The sequence below is a fragment of the Rhinichthys klamathensis genome, unplaced genomic scaffold (genome assembly GCF_029890125.1).
Source record: "Rhinichthys klamathensis goyatoka isolate OS25496 unplaced genomic scaffold, OSU_Roscu_1.1 h1tg000120l_1, whole genome shotgun sequence".
Taxonomy (NCBI): Eukaryota; Metazoa; Chordata; class Actinopteri; order Cypriniformes; family Leuciscidae; genus Rhinichthys; species Rhinichthys klamathensis.
Genome location: NW_026606657.1, coordinates 65,247 through 90,527, shown reverse-complemented (window position 1 = coordinate 90,527; position 25,281 = coordinate 65,247). Strand labels below are relative to the sequence as shown.

The window sequence follows — 25,281 nt, the reverse complement described above, 5'->3', positions numbered from 1 at the left end:
ACAACTACCACTTTGATGCTTCAAAAAGTTCGTAAAGATATCGGAAAACTAATCCATAAGAATTGAGCGATTAAAATTTTTCTGATCACTTTATATGCAACAGATTGAATTTAGGCTTTTATTCACATATAAACACTCATCAACTCACACATCAGTTGTGGTAAACAGAAGCTCAAGCATGTTCGCTTGACGTGAGAGAACCAATGAGGTTCATTCTCGTGTTACGGAGCGCATTTGAGCTTCTGGAAGAACCAATGAGGTTCATTTTTGCGCAGGTTCGTGAGATCATGTCTCTTCAGAAAATTTGGACTAAACCGCTCAATTCATATGGATTAGTTTTACGATCTCATTATGAACTTTTTGAAGCGTCAAAGTGTTAGTTGTGTAGCTGTCAATGGAGGGACAGAAAGCTCTCAGATTTCATCAAAAAGACTGAAAAGACCAAAAAGATCATTTGTGTTCTGAAGATGAACGAAAATCCTTTTTAAATCATGCATTAAGAAAACTGGAGTTTAAAAAACCGGAAAAGTTTCTAGAACAATTCGTTGGATTACCAACATGAAAATGTCACAACTGGAAACCTCAAACCAGTCCTTTTCCCCCAATATTGAATGTGTTTCTTTGTATTATTATATGTTTTATGTATGCAAACTCTATTAATAAAATATTTTTCAAAATCACAACAATAGTTGTGTTTTTGGTTAGAGTAGACAACGCTTAGAAAAAAAGAAGAATAGTATCACAAAAATGCTGTAGTTCAAGTAGGATTACTACTGTCTGTTTTAAGTAGTTTATATAGTAGTGAGTTTGAATCAGTTAGTAACAATCTGCACTGCTAATTCAAATGTTCAATTTGAACAGCTCTAATAAATGTATTGTGTTTGGTTGTTGTGCACATGACTTCAGCACGACAACATACCATCGTACCACACACTCTCTGCTTTTAAAAGCACGATATATACTGTCTAAGAGATAAAATAAACATCGGCATTAGACATGACACCTACAGATAGAAGAGGCGATTAAAGAGGAATGTGTGCATAAATGAATTGCATGGAATCCATGCAGAACCTAAAGGTGAGCTCCCCATACTTTCTTCATTGGATTAAAACACACGTAGCTTCTCCGGATGTGTCTAAACATCAAGTATACAGATGCTTGAAGTGTATGACGTGAAAAGAGACCACTAGGTGTTGGGTTCCAGCCTCGCCCCCTTTTGACTGAGAGGGAAAGAAGGTCTCAATCTCTGTTCCCTGGAGAAGACTGGCTCGGCTGGTAGAACCAGTCACGATAGCGGGTCGGCGACAGAGAGGCACTCTATGTGTTTACTAAAGACACAAAAAAGACAGAAATCTAATATCAGCCTTACGAGAGAGAAAGAGGGCTGAAGGGAGGCCAGAGTGTTTCTGAACATGTTTTGGGGATGTTAGATGATTTGCTGACTCAAGACGTGGTTTTGCACGAAAGCTAAAAATGGGCAGATCCCAGCAATGACTTGTTGCTCACATTGGCTGGTGACGGGGAGTAATTTAACACCAGATTGAGTGAGGCCATTTAGAATGGGTGGAGATAGCAGAGATATGTCAGAACTTGACGGAAAGAGTCGATGGACTGAGGGTGTGTGAGAGAGACAGGCACAGGCGGGTAAGTCTCCACTTTTAGTACACAATCTGTTCTTGTGAAGTTTTACCATAAACTAGATAATTAGAAATGCATGGATTTTAACATGCCCTTGTGAAAAATAAATACACTTTAGCATACTTTATAATGAAAGAGTACTTGTTACTTAAGTGCGAACTGAATGTAATGTTTTAATAGTTAAAATTTACAGTAAAATCAGTTAGCTGAACTTTAGATTGTTTTTTGACCCGCTTAAGTAAGACAACGTACATCTTTATTATATGTAATTACTTCTATTATCTTTTGAAATATGCTTAGTGCACTGCCGAATGTAATGTTTATGGTAAACTAAAATTGACTCTAATGTCATTTCTATTGAAACTTGTATGTCATGTATTTAATTAGACATTTGTAGTTATGATGTTGCAATTTATTACATTTGCAACATACTGACTTCAATGTGCATTACTCATTAAAAGAACAGAGAACACGATGCAGTTAAAAGTATAATCATGTACTTTACAAATGCTTTAGTATGTTAGTCAACATATCAAAATAAGAGCACTTTAAAACACTACAAAAGATTGTTAAACATTATTTTAAAAACTTACTAAAAAAATTGACATTATTACAAAGTGATTTTTTTAAAAAGCTCTCTTTAAGTACACTTAAGTGGCATTTATTTATTTTTTAAATATAATACATTTAAGATTTGAAGAATACTACAAGTGCACATTCAACACAATCAAGTGCACTTCTTTTCCACAAGGGTGGTCACCAAACAACTTGACGAGGAAACGCTGGGAATGTTCTTAAACTCTGATGTTGCTATTTTCTCCTCAAGACTGTATTCTAGGACATTTGAAAGTAATCCAAAGCTTCCAGGAACCGCAGCAACGATTCCTCCATGGAGAATCCTGCTTTTCTGTTGACATATGGTGGCTAAAAAGAGTTAAATAGATTCATGGCATGAAGAAGAACCTCAACTATTTGAATAATTCACCAACATCCTCGTCCAAGAAGCTTAGAGGAGCTGACAGTTATTCTCTTCACATCAACATGCAGTTTTCCACAGTCATTTTTTGGTAGAAGGAGGATATCTCCAACCATCATTGGGTTTCAATCATGTCAAACTCTCAAGAGCAGAGCCTCAATGAGAACGCCATCTTCGCTCCGTTGACCGAGTCCAGTCCAGACTTCTTGCACTGTGAGGAAGAACGCTATTGTGTGGAAAGCCTGGTGAGCTCCGGTCCTGAGGATTTCTACACCAAACTCCACCAGGAACAAATCGGATCGTTCTTGTCCACCGGCGAGGTGAACCAGATCTCCAGCTGGGTCGAGGACTATCATGAATGCGATGCGGTCCTGGAGGATGGAAACGGTGAGGTGGAGGTCGGTTCTGAGGGGGACGACTTCTCCGGACATTATTTCCCCACAGAGTCTGACACTCCGGCTCCATGCTTGGAACTAGGATGGCCAGAAAGGTACAGCTGGATGGAGATGGGTCGAGTTGAAGTATACACCAATCCTCCTGTAGAACAGGAGGCCTCCATACGAGTAGTCCTCAGGAGGCTCTTACAAGGAGCCACTAGGGTAAGTCAAGTCACCTTTATTTATATAGCAGCTGTTTCAAAGCAGCTTCACAGTAATAAATAGCTGCAAACTTAAAGCAACACTAAGTAAGATTTTTACCTTAAAATAATGTTGCCAAAATCGTTTCAGTGGTTCATTAAGTCGTAACAGGGTGAAAGGCACTTCTGGATTCGCTTTGCGGTCCTATATCTGCTATAACCACACTATGTAAGATTGCCAGATCGGGTCGCGTTTCTGTAGTTCTAATGAGACATAAGAAAACTACAAATTTGACTTCCTTTACGTCAAGCGTTACAATAGTCATTATTTTGTTTTTCTTCGTATCTGATGTCACAATACATCATACTTTCATGAAATCATGCAAGATACTCTACCTTGTCTGTGGACATCGTTCATTCCTAAGCCGGTGCTGGATAAACGGCGAGCGTGCGTGCGACAGTCGGCTGCGGTAGGCTAAATTATTTATGACAATCCGCTTCCAACCTGTAGGGCGACCGCAGAGGAAAAGTGACTTGGTGTTGCTTTAATCAAATATGAGAGAAATTATGCAGTTCTAAAAAGACAGTAGTGACATTATTCGGTGTAGTGCTGATTCAGTTCAGTTCAATAACTGTGTAAAGTTCAGCAATTATGAAATGGATTCAACTGCTACACAAGCAGAAGACAATAGTTTCGTTATTCAGCTCGAGTCAGTTCAATGTTGATTCAGTTCAGTTTATTAACAGTGTTGATGTTGCAAAATGCATCAATGATGAAACAATGTCGATTCAGCTATAAATCAGCTCTAAAATAGACAGTCGGTTAGACCAGGGGCCTGATTTATTAAACGCAATTATACAGTCCGATTTGATCCTAAATACCATGGATTTGATCAAAAGTGAAGAACAAATCAGCATTTAGTCTATAAAGTCAGAAACTGACATGAAAATGTTCTTATGCACTCCTCAACTGAAACTTTTTGGCCTCACATACCAGTAATTCAATTATTTTGACATTGTTTATGAAAACACATCAGAATATGCATGAAAATAATTTACTGTAATGTTTTACTGCTTTTAATAATTGCATCCCTGAAATTAATTGATTTCCTAAAAATAATAATAATATTAACAGAAACTGGCCCATGCGCTCACACGTTTTCTGATTTCCTTGCCCATTGATGAATGCCGTACTTCTGAACCATAAAGAGATATTTGTAGGCGTTCAGTAGTTGATGTTGATGCACTTGATTTTAAAGTTGCAAGTTGAGATTGTTTTTTCAAACAAGAAAAAAAGTAGATTTTGTCCATGGGGAATTGATTGGATGGTTGTGGTTTGCTATTGGTGGATCTCATGTGAGTGACAGGTTGCCCCGCCCGCATCATCAGAGAAGAGATGTGATTTAAAGATTACAAGGGCACATGAATAAAAAAATAATGATGTGCACGGATAAATTATTTATAATAAATACAGTAATATTCCTTTTGTGACTTTCAGATGAACTGGGATTTGTAAAGAGAAATGCATTAAAGGATTAGTTCACCTCAAATGAAAATTTCCTGATAATTTACTCACCCCAATGCCATCCAAGATGTTCATGTCTTTCTTTCTTCAGTGGCGGTACTTCCGCCTACGTCCAGCGTGACCTTTCCAACTTGATAACGTAATGCCTGGCGCGTCGCAGACCAGCACAAGACGAACAATTGTGGTTAAAAAGTATATACATTTTTTTTTTTTTTTTTTTTAGAAAATGACCTATCGTTTCACTAGACAAGACCCTATTCCTCAGCTGGGAACATGTAGAGCCCTTTGAGGCTCTTCAAAGCCCTTTGAAACTGCATTGATTTGGACTTCAACAATTTGGCTACCGTACATTGTACATTGTGTGGAGAAAAATCCTGAAATGTTTTCCTCAAAAAAATAAATTTCTGTTCCACTGAAGAAAGAAAGACATGAACATCTTGGATGGCATTGGGGTGAGAAAATTATCAGGAAATTTTCATTTTGAGGTGAACTAATCCTTTAATGGATTTCTCTTTACAAATCGCAGTTCATCTGAAAGTCACAAAAGGAATATTACTGTATTTATTATAAATAATTTATCTGTGCACATCATTATTTTTTAATTCATGTGCCCTTGTAATCTTTAAATCAAATCTCTTCTCTGATGATGAGGGCGGGGCAACCTGTCACTCACATGAGATCCACCAATAGCAAACCACAACCATCCAATCAATTCCCCATGGACAAAATCTACTTTTTTTCTTGCATTTTTGTGGACGTTGTATAAATCATTCGTAGGAACATTTTGGAAACTGTCTTGTGTTCACATTTAGGATAATTATATATTATGAACCTCTTTATTAATGAGGTCCTTAAAGTTAAAATAAGTTGGTTGAATGCAAAAAACTAAACTAAGCATGAACCAGCAGAAAGTCCACTAGTTTTTTGCATTTGTGTTGGGCAGCTGATTGCCATTGTAACAGATAAATTGTCGGATAACGCGGTGATCGGTGACCTCCGAAACGCTGCATCCCGGGGGGTTCCGGTGTACATCATCCTCAACAGAAGATCCGGGGAGGAGAACTGCTCTTCGCACCAGCTTCAACATCCGGTGAGTGGAAAAAACCATCAAACACTCAAGAATGACTTTCTCCTGGTTTTATTATAACATTTCGTTGTTCACAGTTATTTTTTGTGCAACCTTTAAGCCACAAAACTTTCATGCACACCTCGACAGACTGAACTTAGGCTGTTCCTGTAGACAAAAGACCAGACACACCTTAGTTGAATATTCTGCATCTGTCAGCAAATGTTACTCTTCATCACAGAGTTTCTCTTTCTGTGTCTGTGTAAGTATGAATGAGAAGAACGCACAAAGCCATGGTGAACAGGTTCAGCTACATTCATGTGCTGCGGACGATTGGCTTGTGGTTGTGGAATGTTTTTGGTTTGGATAATCGCTCCACATCTCTGAAACTTAACTAGATCTGACCTTTAGATGAAAGCTGAAAATTTTGCGGAAACCAACTGCAATCTTTATGCAGTGAAGAAATAAAGGTTGTGAAACATTAGATTTTCTCTAATTTTCAATCTCTTCCTTGATGCCATTTTCCAGAATATCATGGTGCGCGTTCTTGGAGGTAAAACGTTCCTGACGCGTGACACGAAGATGGTTGTTGGAGAGCTGAAGAACAACTTTGTGTTGGTGGATCTGGAGACGGTGATGATGGGGAGCTACAGGTAAAGGACGCTTTCACAATGGAGCTCATAAATCAGTCTTTTGCATTACCTGCTGTTGAAAGACTTGCTCCAGGGAACAAGGGTGTGAACCTTCTGGGATTTGAACCAACTTTTGGGTTGCCAGCTCATACCATTAAAGACTTTAAGCTACACCACCCCTACATTATACAGACAATTAGTGAAATCAACTCTCTGTGGGAATTTTTTTTAGTCTCTTTCACAGTTATTAAAGTATGCTACTGTTCAAAAGTTTAGGGTCATTTTTTTTAAAGAAGTATCTTTTGCTCACCAAGGCTGCTTTTATTTGTTTAGAAATGCAGTAGAACAGTAAAATTATGAAATATTAGTTTATTGAACTGTTTTCTATTTGAATATATTTTTAAATATTGTGATCAAAGCTTAATTTTCAGCATCATTACTCCAGTCTTCAGTGTCACATGATCCTTCAGAAATCATGCTAATATTGCTGCTCAAATATATATATAATTTTTTTTTTTTTATTAATGTTAAAATGAGTTGTGCTGCTTAATAATTTTGTGGAAACCATGATAATGTTTTGTTACGTTGTAAATGTAATGTAGTGTCACTTTTGATCAATTTAATGCATCCTTGCTGAATAAAAGTATTAATTTCTTTCAAATTCTTAATGGCCCCAAACTTTTTAATGGTGATATACACGGCCCGAAAACAAACAAACAAAAAACGTTGCCATTTGGTTTTTAAAAGGCAAATGCTCTAGTCTAGAGTCTATGGTTGGATCATTATTGCTGTGATTATTATGTTTCTAGCATGTTACATATTTGGCAACCGTTTTTCTAACCCTAATTGATGGAGTGTGTAGCTTATCATTTCTTAAACAACCATGTAGGAGTAGACTTGAGTCTACAGAGTACAGAGTGCCATTTCATGTGTGAAAATGATTCTTCAGGCTCCCTCCCAACCATTCGTTCACAGTTTGAGCCTGATGAATCTTGACATTGTCATCCAGGAATATGGCCATGATGTGTCTTCCTACATGGTTGTTTAAGAAATGAAAAGCTACACACTCCATCAATTAGGCTTAGAAGAACTGTTGCCAAACATATAACATGCAAAGAGATCAAATGGTATTAGAAGACTTGGAAATTTGCACATATTGACTATTTTATTTTAGTTTTATGGTGCTACTTTGCTCCTTTTTGGATTGTTACATTTTCTGAATCCTTTATAATCTCTTAATTTTTCTTTTTTGTCTCGGTCAGTCTTACCTGGAGCGATGCTCACCTGCATCGTCAGCTCGTCACCGTTATGAGCGGCCAGGTTGTGGAATCTTTCGATCGAGAGTTTCGGATCCTCTATGCTGCCTCGCTTCCAATCCCAGATGCATGGAAAACTGGAAAACCAGCTACAGAACCCCAAACACATAATAAACAACCACCCCTGAACATAAACAGCAACAAAATTGAACTTAGCGAGTTCATCTCCAATCCTCCGCCTCCTCCTATTGACAGTGTTCTGGATTGGGAGGCGATGGGGGTCATCCGGAGATTCACGGACAGCACATTTAGTCCACCTGATGATGGGGAGTTGCAGTTCTATCATCGACCCCTCTTGGACAGACATCCAGGAGGATACAATGACTTTAACAGCAGACTTCTGACTGGGCATCAGGAGGAGGGCAAGTAAGTACAACATACAAAGATATTTGACCTCAGTGACAGTCTCACAATTACATTAAGGAATATGAATGGAAAAAATATAAAAGGTACACTTGCCCTCTAGCAGTTCAAAAATAAAACTGCATGTATTTTGAGGAAGAACATTGTTTTGGTTGTGCTTTGGCTCGGCGTGACTGTGCGGATGAATATGATTATCCTACTGCTCATAAGAGAGATATAACCACCCCGACACGTCTAAAATATAAACACTTATTATTGGCTTCCCATAGTGAATCAGGGTAAGACAAAAACACGTTTTGGATGATATATTGACTCATTATTTCAATTGTATAAATTTTGAACAAAAAAAGTTACATTGTGTACCTTTAAAATAGAAAACAGTTAATGGTTTTTGTAAATTGTAATGTTTCACATACAATTTTACTGTATTTTTGATCAAATAAATGCAGCCTTTGTGAGCATAAAAAAAAAAAAAAAAAAAAAAACACTTGCTAAACTGTAACTTTTTAACGGTAGTGCATATAAAAGGTGATCTCAATTAAAAATGACAACTTTAAGCATAATTTGAAAAGATCTATTTGCATTAAATACTTTCAGAAACCACCACAGTTTATATAACTGACCTGAAAGTGTATATTATATGTATTATTTTGCGATACTTTGTATATTGCCATAAAGAAAGATATCAAATGGAGTGGAGACGTCACTGGATAAAACTATATGTTAGCTTTGTGTAACAAAAACTTAAAATAGCCTATATACAATTATTATTATAAAAGTCATTATTCATGCTTCAATCCAATTTTAATGTGCAGAAGTGTATGACATGAAAGATAGAGAAAACAAAAAACAGGTGCTGTAACAGTGAAATGACAATTTTTTTTACGTATTTTGTGTTTTCATGAACAGCTTGTAGAATTGAATATTCAGTTTTTGATATGTGATGACTAAACCCCACAATGTATGACTCCATCCATATTTAATATACAGTATTATTATATAATATTCTGCAAGCTGTGATCACTTTGAAGAGCACAATCCTGAAGCTGCTGCCTGTTGTATTTCAGAATGAAGTACAATTTTGAACTAAACTTAAACTTACTCTGTCTTATCTGCATTTTAGGTTCAATTCAATGTTTCTGTCAGACTTCAGGCATCCGGAATATCAAATACAAAGGTCAGCATTTGTCAAAAGGCTTTTCATGTGAGCTCATATGGGTGTATTGTTAGATATGTTTGCGCTTCCTCTTAACATGCATGTGCTTTTTCTGTTGTTTTCTTCAGGCGGCATTACTCTCCAGGAGAAATGCATTGCAATGACGTGGTGAACAGGTAAATAACCGGTCCAAAAGAGAGATAGACAAGAGACAATCATGTAAGCAAATATTTGAATAGATGTTAGCAATCCTCTTAGAGATTTGTGGTTATCTCTTTCACCCAAAGGCATTTGCAGATACCTGACAGAATCACGTATCCTCCGCTGAATCCTGAAAACGAGGAGAGGTATCCTGTGTACAAATCCCGCAACATGGCATCAGAGGAAGACATGGCTCTGAGACGAGAGCCTTTCCTGAAAAGAGACATGATAAACCCGGAAGGAACCACACAAGCCAATCTAAAGGTCGGTGCTACTGGGATACGTAAGCAATAGGCTAATGTACGACAGGCCGTGCTTTATTGTGACTAAAGTTACGGCTGAAGGACGTTATTAGGCACGACACGAAGCCATGATGGCCTCTCCTACATTATTGCTTTTATAAAACGGTTACCACACGAATATTAAAGCCGGAAACATATGTATAAATGTTATACTTTTTTTGAAGTAAAATCACTGAAATCTATCCAAAATGTCTAATCTGATGGATCTTAAATAAAAAAGATACTAGAACAGAAAAAAAAAAAACCAGAGACTTATAGCAAGACGTTTCCAGTCTTTTAATAAACCGCACCTGTTCGTGGTAACGTTACAGCGTGAGTTCGCCTATGAAGCGTAAACAGTATAAGATGAACAAACAGTAAAAGGCTATACCTGAAACAGAAAACTTTTGAATACTATTCCCTTTGCACTTCAGAAACTGTGGGCTCACACACACACACACACACACACACATCAACCACCCGCATAATGACAAGACTGTCTTTGAAAGAGGGAGGGGTGTGACCTCAAAATGAAAGATGAATGATGCAAACTTAACGCCAGCAGGGGTCACTGTACTTCATCTATCTATAAATTACAGGAACGTCTGTCTGTGTGTCTGTCTGTCTGTTAGTCGAATATCTCTCGAACCGTTCGTCCGATGGATTTCAAACTTGACAGGTGTTTTGCTACGGGCACGAGTAAGTGCAGTGACAAGTTTGACGTTGTTCGGATTAGAAATGCAAAAGATATCGTTAAATATATCTGTAAAAGAAGCACACATTGAAGTTGTGGTTTAAAAATAAACGTTCTGTCAGCTACACTGTTCACTTCTGCAGTAAAAAAGTAGCGATTCTTTTCAAGGTTGATATACATTTATTACAATGTAATTATACGTTTATACAATGTAATTATACACTTGTTACAGTCGAATTATACATTTATTACAATGTAATTATACATTTATTACAAAGTAATTATACATTTATTACAAAGTAATTATACATTTATTACAAAGTAATTATACATTTATTACAATGTAATTATACATTTATTACAATGTAATTATACACTTATTACAATGTAATTATACACTTATTACAATCTAATTATTATTACAATGTAATTATACACTTATTACAATCTAATTATACATTACAATGTAATTATACATTTATTACAATGTAATTATACACTTATTACAATGTAATTATACATTTATTACAATGTAATTATACATTTATTACAATGTAATCATACATTTATTACAATGTAATCATACATTTATTACAATGTAATCATACATTTATTACAATGTAATTATACATTGTTTACAGTGTTGTACATTTATTACAATGTAATTATACGTTAGTGTTATTATATGTTTATTACAATGTAATTATACATTTGTTACAGTCTTATTATACATTTATTACAATGTAATTATACGTTTATTACAATGTAAATATACATTTATTACAGTGTTATTATACATTTAATACAATGTAATTATATGTTTATTACAATGTAATTATACGTTATAGTGTTATTATATGTTTATTATAGGGCTGACTTCTAATAGTCGAGGATTCGATTCGGAGAGGTCTGATTCGACTATGAACCTCATAGTCGAATAGTAGGCAAGTGTTATGAGGGGTGTGACGTTATTGTATAACCGTGAGACCGACGGTTATAGTTGAACACCGCCATTAGAACTCTATAACCGGCAAAACCGTGCTATTCAAATATTTTTTACAAACATTTTTTATCATAGAGAATGTTTAAATACTAATATCATCTTATGAGGGAAACGGAGGCGGAGTTAGTGGTGCGATCGGAGGCTGAGTGCTGGAGATGATTCGGGAGAGGTCTGTGCACCTTACCGATCAGAGCGCGCGCTGACACGGAGTAAAGCCTTGTTTATACTCGACGCGTCCGCACGAGCGCAAGGTGCGCACGGAAAAAAATGACGCGTTGGGTGCGCAAGACCGGCAAGACCCCATTTCGCTTGGCTGTGTCCACAGCTTTTTTGTAACATCGCGCGCGACGCCGCATCCGAGGATGAACGACTTCAAGCCGAATCTGCCCGAGCATTTAGGCTACGTCTCACCACACCGGCACGCAGTTTGCGCGTCTAAATTGCAAAGTTCATTGCTAAGTTTTTTTGTTAAGGTTTTGTTTACTTATTTAAAACAAAGCACGTTCATTGCAACGTTTTTTTTGTGTTAAGGATTAATTTAATGGAAAGCACATTCACTTCTAGTTGTCTTGCTGTTCATTTTAAATAAACGTAGAGCGAGTTGTCCTATAACAGACGAACAGTTATTCAACCGAACGTCTAACTGCTATAAAAAAAAAAAAAAAAAAAAGGTTCGACTATCAGTCGACTACGGCAAAATCTAACGAATCAGATTCGACTATGAAAATCCTTAGTCGAAAACAGCCCTAGTTTATTAGAATGTAATTATACATTTATTACAGTGTTATTATACATTTGTTACATTATTATTATTATACATTTGTTACATTATTATTTTGTTACATTATTCTTTTTGAAAAAGTAGCGATTCTTTTTGAAATAGTGTAAAAAATTTAATTATACATTTGTTAGTCTTATTATACATTTATTACAATGTAATTATATGTTTATTACAATGTAATTATACATTATAGTGTTATTATACGTTTAATAGAATGTAATTATACATTTATTACAGTGTTATTATACATTTGTTACATTATCATCATTATACATTTGTTACATTATTATTTTGTTACATTATTCTTTTTGAAAAAATAGCGATTCTTTTTGAAAAATGATCAATTCTAAAGTCATTATACATTTGTTAGTCTTATTAAAGCTGCAGTCCGTAACTTTTTTAAGTTAAAAATAATCCAAAATAATTATATTAAAAAAAAACTTATTCTGCCAGTGGTCAAAACTATCTGCTTGCCATAGCTAGATTCAAAACGGTTAGCTTGTAATAATGATTTTAATTCCAGTGGTACTGGTGGGTTTCCGCGGGAAATTCGAGCATGTCTTTGCGTCATTACGTCACACCCGTACACATAAAGAAGGAGTTTCGGCTAGCCGGCTATACTGCGCGTGACGAGATGTTTCGATGTATAGGCTTTTCTCGCAGCACTTTACATAATTAAACTTATGGCATCCAGAAAGATCCAAACAACAATCATCAGTGTCAACTGGAGATTCAGCAGTTATAAAACCCAAAAGACTTCGTACTTCGGATTTAAGGTGGCTAGAGAAAGAGAAAGAAACCGTCTCATGCGAACACAAGGATTTAAACATCGGCAGGGATTTTGAAAAGTGCGTGAACTCCGTGTTTTGAAGGGGTTCGAAACGGAAGAAGAGACGGCTTTTTTCTGCTGAACAAGTAAGACATTTCAATAGTTCAATCGTGTAACAGTACGTTTTCTTAATTCACACAGTTATGGAGTTTCCTTTGTTGTGCCTTTCTTGTTTTGCTATTATGGAGAATATGAATTCTGAACTACACAGGTAACCATAAAACACATTAAATTTAACATTAGTCACGCAATGCTGATGTTGTTAACATGAACAATTTGAGAACAAAGTAGGCTATAATTTGCACGGTTGCTGTAAATCGCGTTGATTAAATCTAACGAAGCTTATCATGTCGAATGCTTTTTCCCCCTTAGTTGGTCAGAACAAAAATGGATTTTACTTGTTCAGAAGACATTTTCTTATGAAAATTCTAATGTTGGTCAAACTTTAAAAAAGTGAATCTGTGATTCTGTATGACAGTATCCACACAGCGCGGTGACTGACAGCAGCACTCGCCTCAAAGCACTGTGTTCATCCACGCTGTTTCATGCCGATTTACAACCCACGTAAAGATGATAATTCCGCGAATCACTGCAGTTACAGATTTCGAACAGAGAGATGGCGACAAAGAGGAAAAGCTACGGACTGCAGCTTTAAACATTGTTTACAATGTAATTATACGTTTATTACATTGTAATTTTACATTTGTTACAGTGTTATTATACGTTAATTACAATGTAACTATACATAGTTTAAAAACTATGTATGGAACTATGAAAAACTATGTAAAGAACTATGAAAAAGTAGCTATTCATTTTTGAAAAAGTAGCGATTCACTTTTGAAAAAGTAGCAATTCTTTTTGAAAAAAGTAGCGATTCATTTTTGAAAAAGTAGCGATTTAACTGAATTTGTAAGTCAGCTACACTGTTTAATTCTGAAAATTATATTTTATTCTGGTGCGCTTAACGTTAGCGTTTTCTCAGAGTTTAGGCTCCTGTGTAATAGTAGCCTAGGCTATTAAGCAACTCAAACATACCAAACCAACAATTACTAAAAACACACAAAAACTGATTTTGCACGGGCATTGCACTAGTATAACTAATAAACAGTTACTTTTGCGGCAATAGTACATGGAATAGTTTTGACAGTAGGCCTATATTGATTGTTATGTTCATATGGGTGGAGCGCAGTGATACACAGATCTGTTCAGTGAAACGGTCATTTCTGTGCTTTATCGTAAATAAAACACACTATTACACCTTGGTATTTAATAAAACCCAAAAAATATTCATGTTGCTGAAAAAAATAAAAGCAAAGCCACTCGAGGCTGTTGTTACAGTCATTTTCCATAGGATAGTTAAGGGATGTTGTTTGCCATTTTGCCCTTATTTCATTCTTGTTTTCTTTTACAGAAACCGTCAGATCTTTCCCGGAGCAAGACTTTCAGCACTTTGAGTGACATTCTTAAACGGGTCAATTCACGTCGCAGTTCTTTAGGACAGACTAGGACAGAAAACCCAACGCCGGGCATCAGCAAATCCACACTGGAGCTCAATCTACATCGTTCAGACACGGCATCAAGCGCTCGAACCACCGTAAGACGGATTGAGATTTATCATTTATATGCAGTTGACTTGGCAGCTGTTGGGACAAAAAGATAAACATACATATATGTATGTTTTAGGGCATAAATATAGCCCTAAAAAAGCCATAAAATATAATGCTCATGTTTAATGTTTCCATGATATTTGAGGTTTTATTCAATATTAATGGAACATGATTATTTTGAATTTAATTTCTATGAAACACATTTGTGGCATGTTGTCAATTATGACATTACTCATTTCTCAGTGTTGTCCCAATGTTTTGCAGTAAATCAATGTACACTAGCCTAGAAAATTTGTCAAATTTAAATGTAAAAATCTAGATTTAAAATGCACACCTGAATGTCTCAAAAGTGCACTGCTGTTCAAAAGACTTTTTGTGTTGTGAATACTTGTGTTCAACACTGGTACAACTGTTTTCAACATAATAATGAGAAATGTTTCTTGATCACTGGAATAGATTACATTTAAAGTAGCCTATATTCAAGTACAAAACAGTTATTTTAAATTTCACAATATTACTGTTTTTTTTTAATCAAATAAACACAGCCTTGTTGAGCACAAGAGACTTTAAAAAAATAAAACTTTTACAGACCCCAAACTTTTAAACAGTAAGCCCATCATCTGTGCAAATATCTTTATATTGTTTATGCATAATCAGAAGTTTATTGTCCTAGAAAAACAGTCGCAGTTTTACTGAAGCCTATATTTTCTACTATGAAGTGCATTTTACTCTGATGCATTTCAATTTATTTATGCACATTTCCAGAGTCATGTTATATCTGGAAATCGACAAAAAGGCATACACAAAGCTGGAGTATTTAAAGGGATAGTTCACTTTGAAATTAATTTTTGGTATGTTTTAGCTTACCTCAAGGGCATCCAAGATGTAGGTGTCTTTGTTTCCACAGTAGTTTCAATTTTGATATTTTTAGGTCAAACCGTTCTTGTCTGTCAGTCATATAATGCAGGTCTATGGTCACTTCCTCAAAGAGCATGCACAGAGAAGTCCAAATTAAACATGATTTAGTGACTCGTAAATGTAAGTACACATTGATGGCCTATAACACGAAACGAGCGGTTTGTGTGAGAAAACGAACAGTATTTATATCGTTTTTACCTCTTGTAACACAGACCGAAGCGCCGGCGCCCTCAGATCACTTGGACGTGGCTGTGTTTACACGAGGTAAAAACGATATAAATACTGTTCGTTTTCTCACACAAACCGCTCGTTTCGTGTCTTAGGCCATCAATGTGTACTTACATTTACGAGTCATTAAATCATGTATAATTTGGACTTCTCTGTGCATGCTCTTTGAGGTGGTGACCATAGACCTGCATTATATGACTGACAGACAAGAACGGTTTGACCTAAAAATATCAAAATTGAAACTACTGCGGAAACAAAGACACCTACATCTTGAATGCCCTTGAGGTAAGCTAAAACATACCAAAAATTAATTTCAAAGTGAACCATCCCTTTAAAGCTCAATCGTGTGATATACCTTTAAAACGCTAAGAAATGACCCTGTGCTATTGTCTTTCAGAACTGTGATAATCTGCCTCTGACTCCAGCTCTGGCACTTATGAAAAAGAGGAACGATGATGTTAAGTCTGGACTGTTGAGGAACATGCCCAGCGTGTTTTCCCCGGGATTCAGACCTTCCAGCTTCGGCCTGCAGAGGGAGCCATGGAGGTCTCCTTTCAGAAGCCATAGAAGTGAGGAGGAGCACTGAAGTTATGCAGGAAACCCCACACAATGACATCAACAGTGTTACAATAATTCCCACATATTTAAATATGTAAATGTTACTGTAATAAGCAGGGCTGCAGGTACAAAGGGAGTTTCTTGCTTAATGAGAATAAATATTCATCAGAAATGATGTCACACTTGAAGAACAAGTCTATTAATATATGCCTGATTTACACGTGATGGACTCATGATGTATGAACTGTCATATTTTCTCAATGAAAAGGGAATGTTAATGTCAAATGTTCATGCTGCCTACCATTTAATATATACATTCATTTATAAAATCAAATACCACAAAGAATATAAGAGACTGGCTCTTTCTATTCAAATATGCTTTCATATTATGTGTCATAATTATTCATAAGTCATCATGAAATAGTTTGCAGCCCGTTTTACTTCCGAACGTCTATCAGCTGCGAAGGAAAGTTGTTTCAGAGGAGCAGGTTTTTTTATCCTTTGGAATAATGTGCACTGATCAATCAATCAATATAAGATTAGGAAAGCGTATTAAAAAAGTCAATAGGATCCAATTTAATTTCATGTTGATTTTAAATCATTAGACCTGTCTGGATAGGCTGCTAAGATTAAACAAAATTCCACAAGTATAAAATTGTTTTTTATGTGACATAATAACAAATGTAAAGGTACACTGTTTCGTTTAAAATAAATGTAAATAATGAGTTAATGCATCATCAATCCTCCTTCCCAAAACGTGTTTGTCATATCCTGATTAACTGTAAGCCTATTATAAGTGTTTATGGCCTGGTTTCACAAGTTCACATTTCACATTTAAGTAGCTCTTATAAATGTGCCTTAGATAAAAACATTACTGGTGTGCATCTTGAGACACAACAATGGCAGTGACATATTTTAAGATATATCAGTGCAAGATGCTTTCAGTTAAAACAGCTCAAACATGCATTAGTCTGGGACTATATTTTAGAGATGTTGGGATGGTTTTCGCGGGAAATTGCGTACATGCTCGTAAATAGAGTAAAGTTACTCCGGCTGCTTTGACGCGTGTCTGGTGTGAGAGGTCAGAGGTTAGTTGAGTGTGTGTGTGTGTGTGATGTAAGAGGTCAGAGAACAAGAAAGGTTGACATGGAGCCGCTAAATCTCCAACCTCCGGAGAATCCCCCGTTTTAAACAAACACCGAAGAGGAGAGTCTGCTGGAGAAAAGAGAACGAGACAGAGCTCGTAATAAAACAAGAATCAACATCGGCTCGGCTTTTCAGAGATGGAGAACTGAGGGATCTGAAATGCTGTAAAAGCGATGCGGAGATGATGGTGTTTTTAATACTCAACAGGAGAGTAAGTGTGTTATTGAACAGATAAACTGCCATATCTAGTTCATTATGGTGAAGGCTCATTCATTATCTGTGCTGGAATATATTTTCAAGGATGTACCGTGTCTATAATGGGTAAAGCTACAGTCTTCAGCTAGTCAGCTCGAGATCCTTTCCATCTCTTACACCTATAGTGAATATGAGCAGTAGCATAATCATATTCATCCGCACAGTCACGCAGAGCCGAAGCACAACCAAAACAATGTTCTTTCTTTTTTTACCGCTAGAGGGCCAAAAGTTACATAGTGCACCTTTAAATATTGAAAATACAGTGGATTGTAACTGTAAATGTGTAATGGTCCCACTTTAAGTACTATGTGCTTACATTGAAAATAATAATTGGATACAATAGACTTATTGTGTACGTTTTTACATTGTACTTATATTTTGAAAATACCTGCTTCTAATTACAGCTGTAATTAATTTATGTAATTACATTTGTAATTACACTGTTGCCCCTTCCCTTACACCTTAAGCCACCCTTAAACCGACCCATATCACACACACCTGTCCCTGACCCTACCCGTATCACACCTCGATAGCAGCAAAAGTGTTTTACAATGCAATAAGTACATTGTATTTTTCCATTTAAGTACATAAAGCCACTTAATATAGAGTGGGACCTGTGTAATCATTGCATTATTATCCCCGATATAAAATGTATCTAAAAAATAATAATTGGCATATGTTGTACAATGGTTGTGGTTCCTCTCTAAGAAATGAAATTGATTATTCAGATTTGAAGGAAGGGACATCCCTGCACTTTAGAAGTGGATCATCGTCATTATCTATGAAAAAGAAACTGCAGAAAGCTGACGAGTCACTGTCAGACACTAAGTGCGTCTGTGTGTGAGTGTGGATGTGGGTGTAGCCTACTCATGACGTTTAGGAACTTACAAATGTGGTTTCACGTGTGAGGGTTTCAGACTTTGTATAGCCTAGACGCAGCACACTAGAGATCTTTATTCTCAGCATCTTCCAGAGAACTGTGTGTGTGTGTGTGAGAGCAGAAGGACCTGTTGTGGAGGATGGAGCTGCTCTATGGACTGATCCTGGCGGTGGCTGTCCTGGTTCTGGCTGAAGGACACAGCGGGGAATCTGGATGTCAGCTCTGGGACAACAGTAACGACATTATCGATCGCAAAACAGTGTGCTGTACGAAGTGCCTTCCAGGTGAGTTTTGCAAAGGACTTAACTCTGGGATAAAATGATTATAAATATAACATCTGTTTTGTCTGCATCAATGTTTCTCAAACTCATCAAAATAGTGTGTAACAATAAAACAAACAGCAAAACAAAAAATAAAGATCTTGACTTTAACTTTGGGTACAAGTATCAAGATACAATATATTATAACTAAGTTTATAGTTAAATACACAGTGCTCTGTAGGAGTGTGTGAGATTCCTGTTTCCATAGTAAGGATTAGGATTGTGGGTAGGATGATTTTTTATTATTATTATTATTTAGGTCTGCAAAAAGCTGGGGTCAAAAGGGGCCATTGGTTCAGAAAGGTTTGAGAAACAATGGTTTATGCTTATTGTTCGTTTTTTTGTGTGAAGTAAAAACCTGAAAAAAAAGGTTTACATAAGAAAGCCGAAAGATGCCAGGGTTTTGTCTCGAATGGAATATCAATGGAAATTGATCATTTTGTTAAACATTACCACATTTTATTACTCTAATAATATTAATAACAATGTGTTATTAAACAACACCAAAAATATCAATGGAAATGGAAAAAAAATAAATAAAAAAAATAAAAATCATATACGTAACTATCGTTGTTGCATATTACATACATGGAGGCTTGAGAAGCTCAGATGTAAGAATTGAATTCACAGTTATAAATTTGTGATAGATGAATTTGGAATAAATGACTAAACCCCAAAACTGAAATCGCTATAATAGCTATTTACAACAATGTTATCAAGCGACAGCACAAATATCAATGTAAACTGTTCACTTAGCACAGTATTTTCACATGAACACTGATATAAAGTGCGTTTCGGTTTCCCCTCATGATAAAGTGTGATCATGTGATTTAAAAAAAAAAACACACAAACAGCTGCTTTCATCCGCACAGCGCATTACTTTCCATTTGATTATTGTGCAATGTGTAATGTTCACCGGTAGGATGTCGTCTATAGAGTGAGGTTCATAAGTCCACTTGTAAAAATGCTTCTGTGTTGCATTTTGTATTTAATCTATTATAGTCAACAATTGAAAAGTAAACATGCTTTTGGTGTGTCTACCTTCATTGCACAAGGTTCATCTGTACAAAATCACACGACTAGTCAAATAAATACTTCTCATTCATTTAACATTACAAGGTTTCATTGGTTTTGCAATGCAGAATGGATTGGAGAATGCAGAATGTTGGTAAACATTGACTTCCATAGTATTTTTTTGGTTTGGTTACCAACATTCTTCAAAATATCTTCTTTTGTGTTCAGCGCAAAGAAATAAATTCATACAGGTTTGGAACAACATGAGGGGGAGTAAATGATGACAGCATTTTCATTTTTGGATGAACTGTCCCTTTAAGGTTTAGGAAAAAGAGGACACATCTAAAGAGGACGTAGACTGTGTTCAAGGTGTGTTGTTTTTCAGATTTGAATGTGGTCTCAGACTTCTAATCCAACTGTATGTGTGTGTGTGTTGCAGGACACCGTCTAAAAAGTAAATGCGGTCCAAACCCAAATGATCTGTGTATTCGCTGTGAAACTGACAACTTCATCCCCATCGAAAACACTGACGCAATCCGATGGAGCTGTCTGAGGTGTGAACAGTGTACAGGAGGTACAGCATACTCTATATATTTCTTTCCCATTTTTGCTGATGCTAAAGACTTCTTCATTATGTTTTTTTTTTATTCAAGTGCTCTGAGTATCACCATACATATGCCAAAACTGCCCTTACCCAGACATAGTGGCATAGCAACATAGTGTTGGTCCAGATCCGGTACATGTTGATTTCACACGGCCCAGATGTGGGCTGGATCTGGCCCGACACTATGTTGCTGTCTGGGTAGCTGACGACAGGGTTGTCGGTCTGTGTAATAAAACAATGGCCAGTAAAAACTAGCCCAATAATGACCCAAGCCCGAATAATACCAAATATCAAAATATCAAAAACAGGTGGCATGCGGGTGAAAGAGAATTGCACCGCCAGCAGAAACACAATTTGTGGGTGTTTACAAGGATATCGATGTGGAAATGACGAATGCTCTCACTGCCTGAAAGACTGTGAGAAGGGAGAGCAACCTGCTGAAAGAGGTACATCTGGATAAAGATAATTGATCAGTCTCTATATTATTAACTACGGTAATATGCATCTGACTGCAATGTCTTTCTGGTATGAATTTAGGCAAGTGTGAGCCGTGTCCTCCACGGATGTACAATGACAAGATCCATCAGCCCTGCGTGAACTGGACCAAGTATGATGCCTCTCACATTGTTTCTGATATCGATCTGCCTGTTAAAAACATTTCCAGGCTGATGAAACCACATTTTACAAGCCATTTCAAAAGATGTATCTCTCAACCCACAGATGTACGCCTGACCGTCAAATAATTGTTCCTGGAAGTTCATCTACAGATGTGATCTGTGGCCCTAAACCACAGACCAAACCAACAGTGTTGCCGTACAATGATGCAGAGAAAAGTATGTATGACAGAAATATAAACCTGTGGGCATGATAGTGACCTCACTGATGACCCTGACATCACAGGGAGTTTCTAAACACCCTGAAGTGGTCTTTATTTCAGATTATGGGAAGCGGCCCTACATGTTTCATGCATTTGACCTTTTAGAATTCATATACATACATGCACGCACGCACCCACACACAAACTTTGAACTTGATGTTCAATTAAATACATTTCAATTAAAAAAGAGCCGATAACTTGTAGTGGTCATGTCCATGAACTATAAAAATGCTGGGTTGTTTTAACCCAACTTTGGGTCAAATATGGACAAACCCAAATGTTGGGTTAAAAATGTAATTAGGCTGGGTTTGTCCATATTTGACCCAAAGTTGGGTTAAAAGAGCCCAGCATTTTTTAGAGTATATGTATGAAAGGCTAAAACTCACATTTTCTTTCCATTGGCATCTTTAAAGCTCATTTTCAAGTGATTCGCTCATTGTTGCTCTTTGCTACAGAGGTCACGGTTATTCTCATCATCTTCGGGCTCATCTGCGTAACGATACCTCTTGCTACAATCCTCTACCTGGAGTGGAGAAGGAGAAAGGTCACCCATAAAGAAAGAAAGCAACCAGGTAAACTTCATCTGCCGTTGTCTTTACTTCTGCATGTTTAAGGGTTTCCGTACCTTCATGCTTTTCTGTGTGTCTTCCGACCCGCAGGAGGACCGCCTCCGACGAGTCTTCCTGAAGAGCTCAGCTTCTGTTTTCCTCAGCAGGAGCACGGCAGTAGCAGTCAGAGCTCCATAGACTCACTGCTCTCGCAGAGCATCGGGCCTTTAGAGGCATGAACGCTGGGAGCACAAATCATCATTGTGTATATTGAGGATATGTATATTGTGTTTCGATGTAATGTATAATTTATTTACTGAATTCTAATGTAAATCATGATGCCAGTGACATGTTGTAGCCATTAAAGCAGCTGAGGTATTTGAGATTTTTCTGTGCTGTTGATCTCGTATTTTCCTACGTTCTAAAGGAATACATGTTGTACTGGTTTACTTAAGGAGAAGGTTTGACCCTAAGTGTCACCCTGAGAGGTACATGAGATTGACTAAATATTATGGGTCATTTTTGTTTAATACATTATTGTAATTTTGCCAATTTCGGCTGCATCAGGAATCACATACTATATAGAAGGTGAAATAGAAGATGAAGAAGAAGATCTCACCGTACTTCCGGTGAGATTCTGAAGTGTGTGTACGATGGACACTTTACTATCCCACGAGGCCACGGGAGAGGATTTATGATCGGCAGTGAACATAAATGGACATAACTAACGCACATGACGACATGGCAAATGTAGTAAATGTAGTTGTTGTTTTTTGTCAGCCAAACCTCTTTGTTTTTATATATTTAAATAATTAAACAATGTTCTCTGATGTTGGTTAATAGTCATTCAGGTAAACAATTTTTTTTTTTTTTTTTATGATTCATTTTCTTTTTCTTTTTTATCAGAAATCCTGATCTATAACATTGTTCTGTTGTGAATCAATAAATTCTCATTCAGGTTGTAAGTTGTATAAAGTTGTATTCAAGGGAAATTTGAGAATTTTTTTTTTATGTTTGATAATAAATCAGCCTGTACGAAATCATTGTGCTCAGATGACTTTTATTATGAAAACACATAAGATGTTAACACACACAAAAAAAAAAAAGGAAATCCTCAAATATGAGACCTTTAAACTGTAGAAGTTCAGTTGCCCTTTAGAGAACAGGGAGGCGTTGATGCGGTGATGTCATCGCACGGTGCTCATGCACAGAAGGTTACAGTGTGTGTGGGGGAGCAGAGACCTCCGCACTGAAATACTGTAGGCTGTCAGGATGTGACGCCGTTTGATATTTTAATTCAACACCATCCGAATTCCCCTGCATAGCATTATTTTAAATCCACTGAAATTTCCAACTGCAAAAACCCTGAATCTTTCTGGTAAAAGACATCTCAGGTTATTTTCTGACCTCTGAGCCTTAGAATCCCGTTTCGCAACACCATTAAACACAGAGCTGCTGCTCTTTTTTTTTTTACAAGTGAAAATGAGGAACACAAATTTAAAAACAAACAAATGTGGACTAAACCCCTTTGAAAATGCTGTGAAATAAAGCTATTGTGAAGCAATAATACGTCTATATCCCTCTCACAAACATAAAATCACAGGTCTCTAGTGTATTATCCTTCAGTTAACTCGTGTTATTTTTTTCCATGTGACCTGTTTTAGTTAACAAAGATGTTATTCAACTGCATGTACATTAAATGACTCATATAAGCAAATACCTGAAGGTTAAAAAAAATGATATATTCATTCTTCTATCACAATGTAACCATCCGAGTCTTGTTTACAATCGGAGATTATGCTGCATTCCATCCAAAATCAGATTTGCAGTATTTACACGTGATATTTCCAACTTCTGTCCATAAAAACGATCTATTGCCCAACACATGGAGAGTGTTATCTTAGCAGGTGTTTGATTGTCAACAAAGTTGTGAAGCATCACTAATAGAGCGCTGCAGTGATGTCGTATTTCTGTAGTGCAAACCGTAAATTCGCATTGACAAAACGCAATAAGATTTTTGGATTATTGCAGAAAATAAGGTCTGTGACCAACAAAAGTTTGTGATTCTCACATGTTTTGTTCATCATGATAATCTTCACAAGTGAACAACTTTATATTATAAACCATGAGGCTAGAAGATGAGTTTACCTGTCCAGTCTAATGCCGTTTAATGTCTCCGATAACCTCTGTAGTCCCATTTAGCCACATGTTAGCAACTGCCTTTTTCAAGATAAGTAAAAGCTTTCAAAAATCACATTAATGATGTATTTTATGTCGTAGAATAAAACGTGACCGACCTTAACAACAGACCTTATTTCATGCCTTAAAAAACCCCATTGACTTGAATGTTAACTCGTTTCCTGGTTTTGGCCTACAATAATACACTGTCCCTGCAGCCCTCTATGCTAATATTCATAACAACGGAGATTTTAAAAAACGACAGTGTTTGTATCATCATATAATAAAGGACCTTTGACTCAATGTATTTTGATAGATTAAAAGCGAGTGTTTATCATTAACTATGCACATTACATTTCCCTGGCTGCCGTCATGTTTGTGTTTTGTCATTTAACAACAGGATGAAATCGCAGTTGGAAAACCAACTTCAAGTGTCGTTCCATTTACAAGCTGCACACTTTTAGAAGAAAGGGTTCTATATAGAACCTTAAAGTGTTCTGTCAGGCACTCTGTCAGTTCTATATAGAACCTTAAAGTGTTCTGTCAGGCGCTCTGTCAGTTCTATTATAGAACCTTAACCTATAGAACCTACACAACGTACGAACGCCGATCCAAGTGCGCTGGTGAGATGTGAACGAGCTATAAGTTGTGATAAGGTGAGCGCGAACAGTAGGCTTGGATCGGCGTTCGTAGATCGACTGGTAAAGACTGTATTTCAAAGATGGCTTCTGCCTGTATACGCGAAGTTGACTGTATGTATAAAATATCTTCTTATTAAACTGTCTGGACACTGACAAAGTTCTCAATGCTTCGGTTTGAAGGTAGGGACCCTCATTATGCTACCGTGCTAGTGTGGGGCTATTTTGAGCCTTGTTAGTGGTATTAACAAGCGATTTTTATTTGTCATTACACTATGCCCAATATACTAGCGTTATACTAGCTTTATAGGCTAAACTGTTTTTAGAGATAAAACTATTTACATTCGATAATCATGAAAACAAATCTCAGATAACGGTTGACTAGGTAACAATGTGTAATTAGACCAAAGGTTCATTTTGCGGCGGAGTTCTCCTTTAAAGTGTTCTGTCAGGTGCTCTGTCAGTTCTATTA

General features: G+C 36.6%; 2 protein-coding genes across 2 annotated transcripts; both read left to right on the top strand.

The window, feature by feature from the left end:
• The first annotated feature begins 1,163 nt into the window (after window positions 1–1,163).
• Window positions 1,164–16,625, top strand: fam83e (family with sequence similarity 83 member E). The gene is made up of 10 exons (XM_056255289.1): window positions 1,164–1,644; window positions 2,465–3,213; window positions 5,660–5,806; window positions 6,311–6,435; window positions 7,677–8,096; window positions 9,217–9,270; window positions 9,378–9,425; window positions 9,537–9,714; window positions 14,450–14,632; window positions 16,189–16,625. Exons 2-10 carry the CDS (start codon window positions 2,746–2,748, stop codon window positions 16,375–16,377), a joined length of 1,812 nt encoding a protein of 603 aa, XP_056111264.1. The 5' UTR covers window positions 1,164–1,644; window positions 2,465–2,745; the 3' UTR covers window positions 16,378–16,625.
• A 1,998-nt stretch (window positions 16,626–18,623) lies between these two features.
• On the top strand, window positions 18,624–22,373 carry tnfrsf9b (tumor necrosis factor receptor superfamily, member 9b). The gene is made up of 7 exons (XM_056255310.1): window positions 18,624–18,914; window positions 20,404–20,538; window positions 20,877–21,014; window positions 21,106–21,175; window positions 21,289–21,401; window positions 21,901–22,017; window positions 22,105–22,373. The coding sequence occupies exons 1-7, from the start codon at window positions 18,770–18,772 to the stop codon at window positions 22,230–22,232; spliced, it is 846 nt and encodes a 281-aa protein (XP_056111285.1). The 5' UTR covers window positions 18,624–18,769; the 3' UTR covers window positions 22,233–22,373.
• The last annotated feature ends 2,908 nt before the right edge of the window (window positions 22,374–25,281 follow it).

Bases quoted from the DNA above. Each gene is read 5' to 3' on its own strand.
- fam83e (XM_056255289.1), top strand. From the start codon at position 2,746: ATGTCAAACTCTCAAGAGCAGAGCCTCAATGAGAACGCCATCTTCGCT. The intron at 9,271-9,377 runs GTCAGCATTTGT...TGTTTTCTTCAG, and splicing joins CCGGAATATCAAATACAAAG to GCGGCATTACTCTCCAGGAG. The intron at 14,633-16,188 runs GTAAGACGGATT...ATTGTCTTTCAG, and splicing joins CATCAAGCGCTCGAACCACC to AACTGTGATAATCTGCCTCT.
- tnfrsf9b (XM_056255310.1), top strand. From the start codon at position 18,770: ATGGAGCTGCTCTATGGACTGATCCTGGCGGTGGCTGTCCTGGTTCTG. The intron at 18,915-20,403 runs GTGAGTTTTGCA...TGTGTGTTGCAG, and splicing joins CTGTACGAAGTGCCTTCCAG to GACACCGTCTAAAAAGTAAA. The intron at 22,018-22,104 runs GTAAACTTCATC...TCCGACCCGCAG, and splicing joins TAAAGAAAGAAAGCAACCAG to GAGGACCGCCTCCGACGAGT.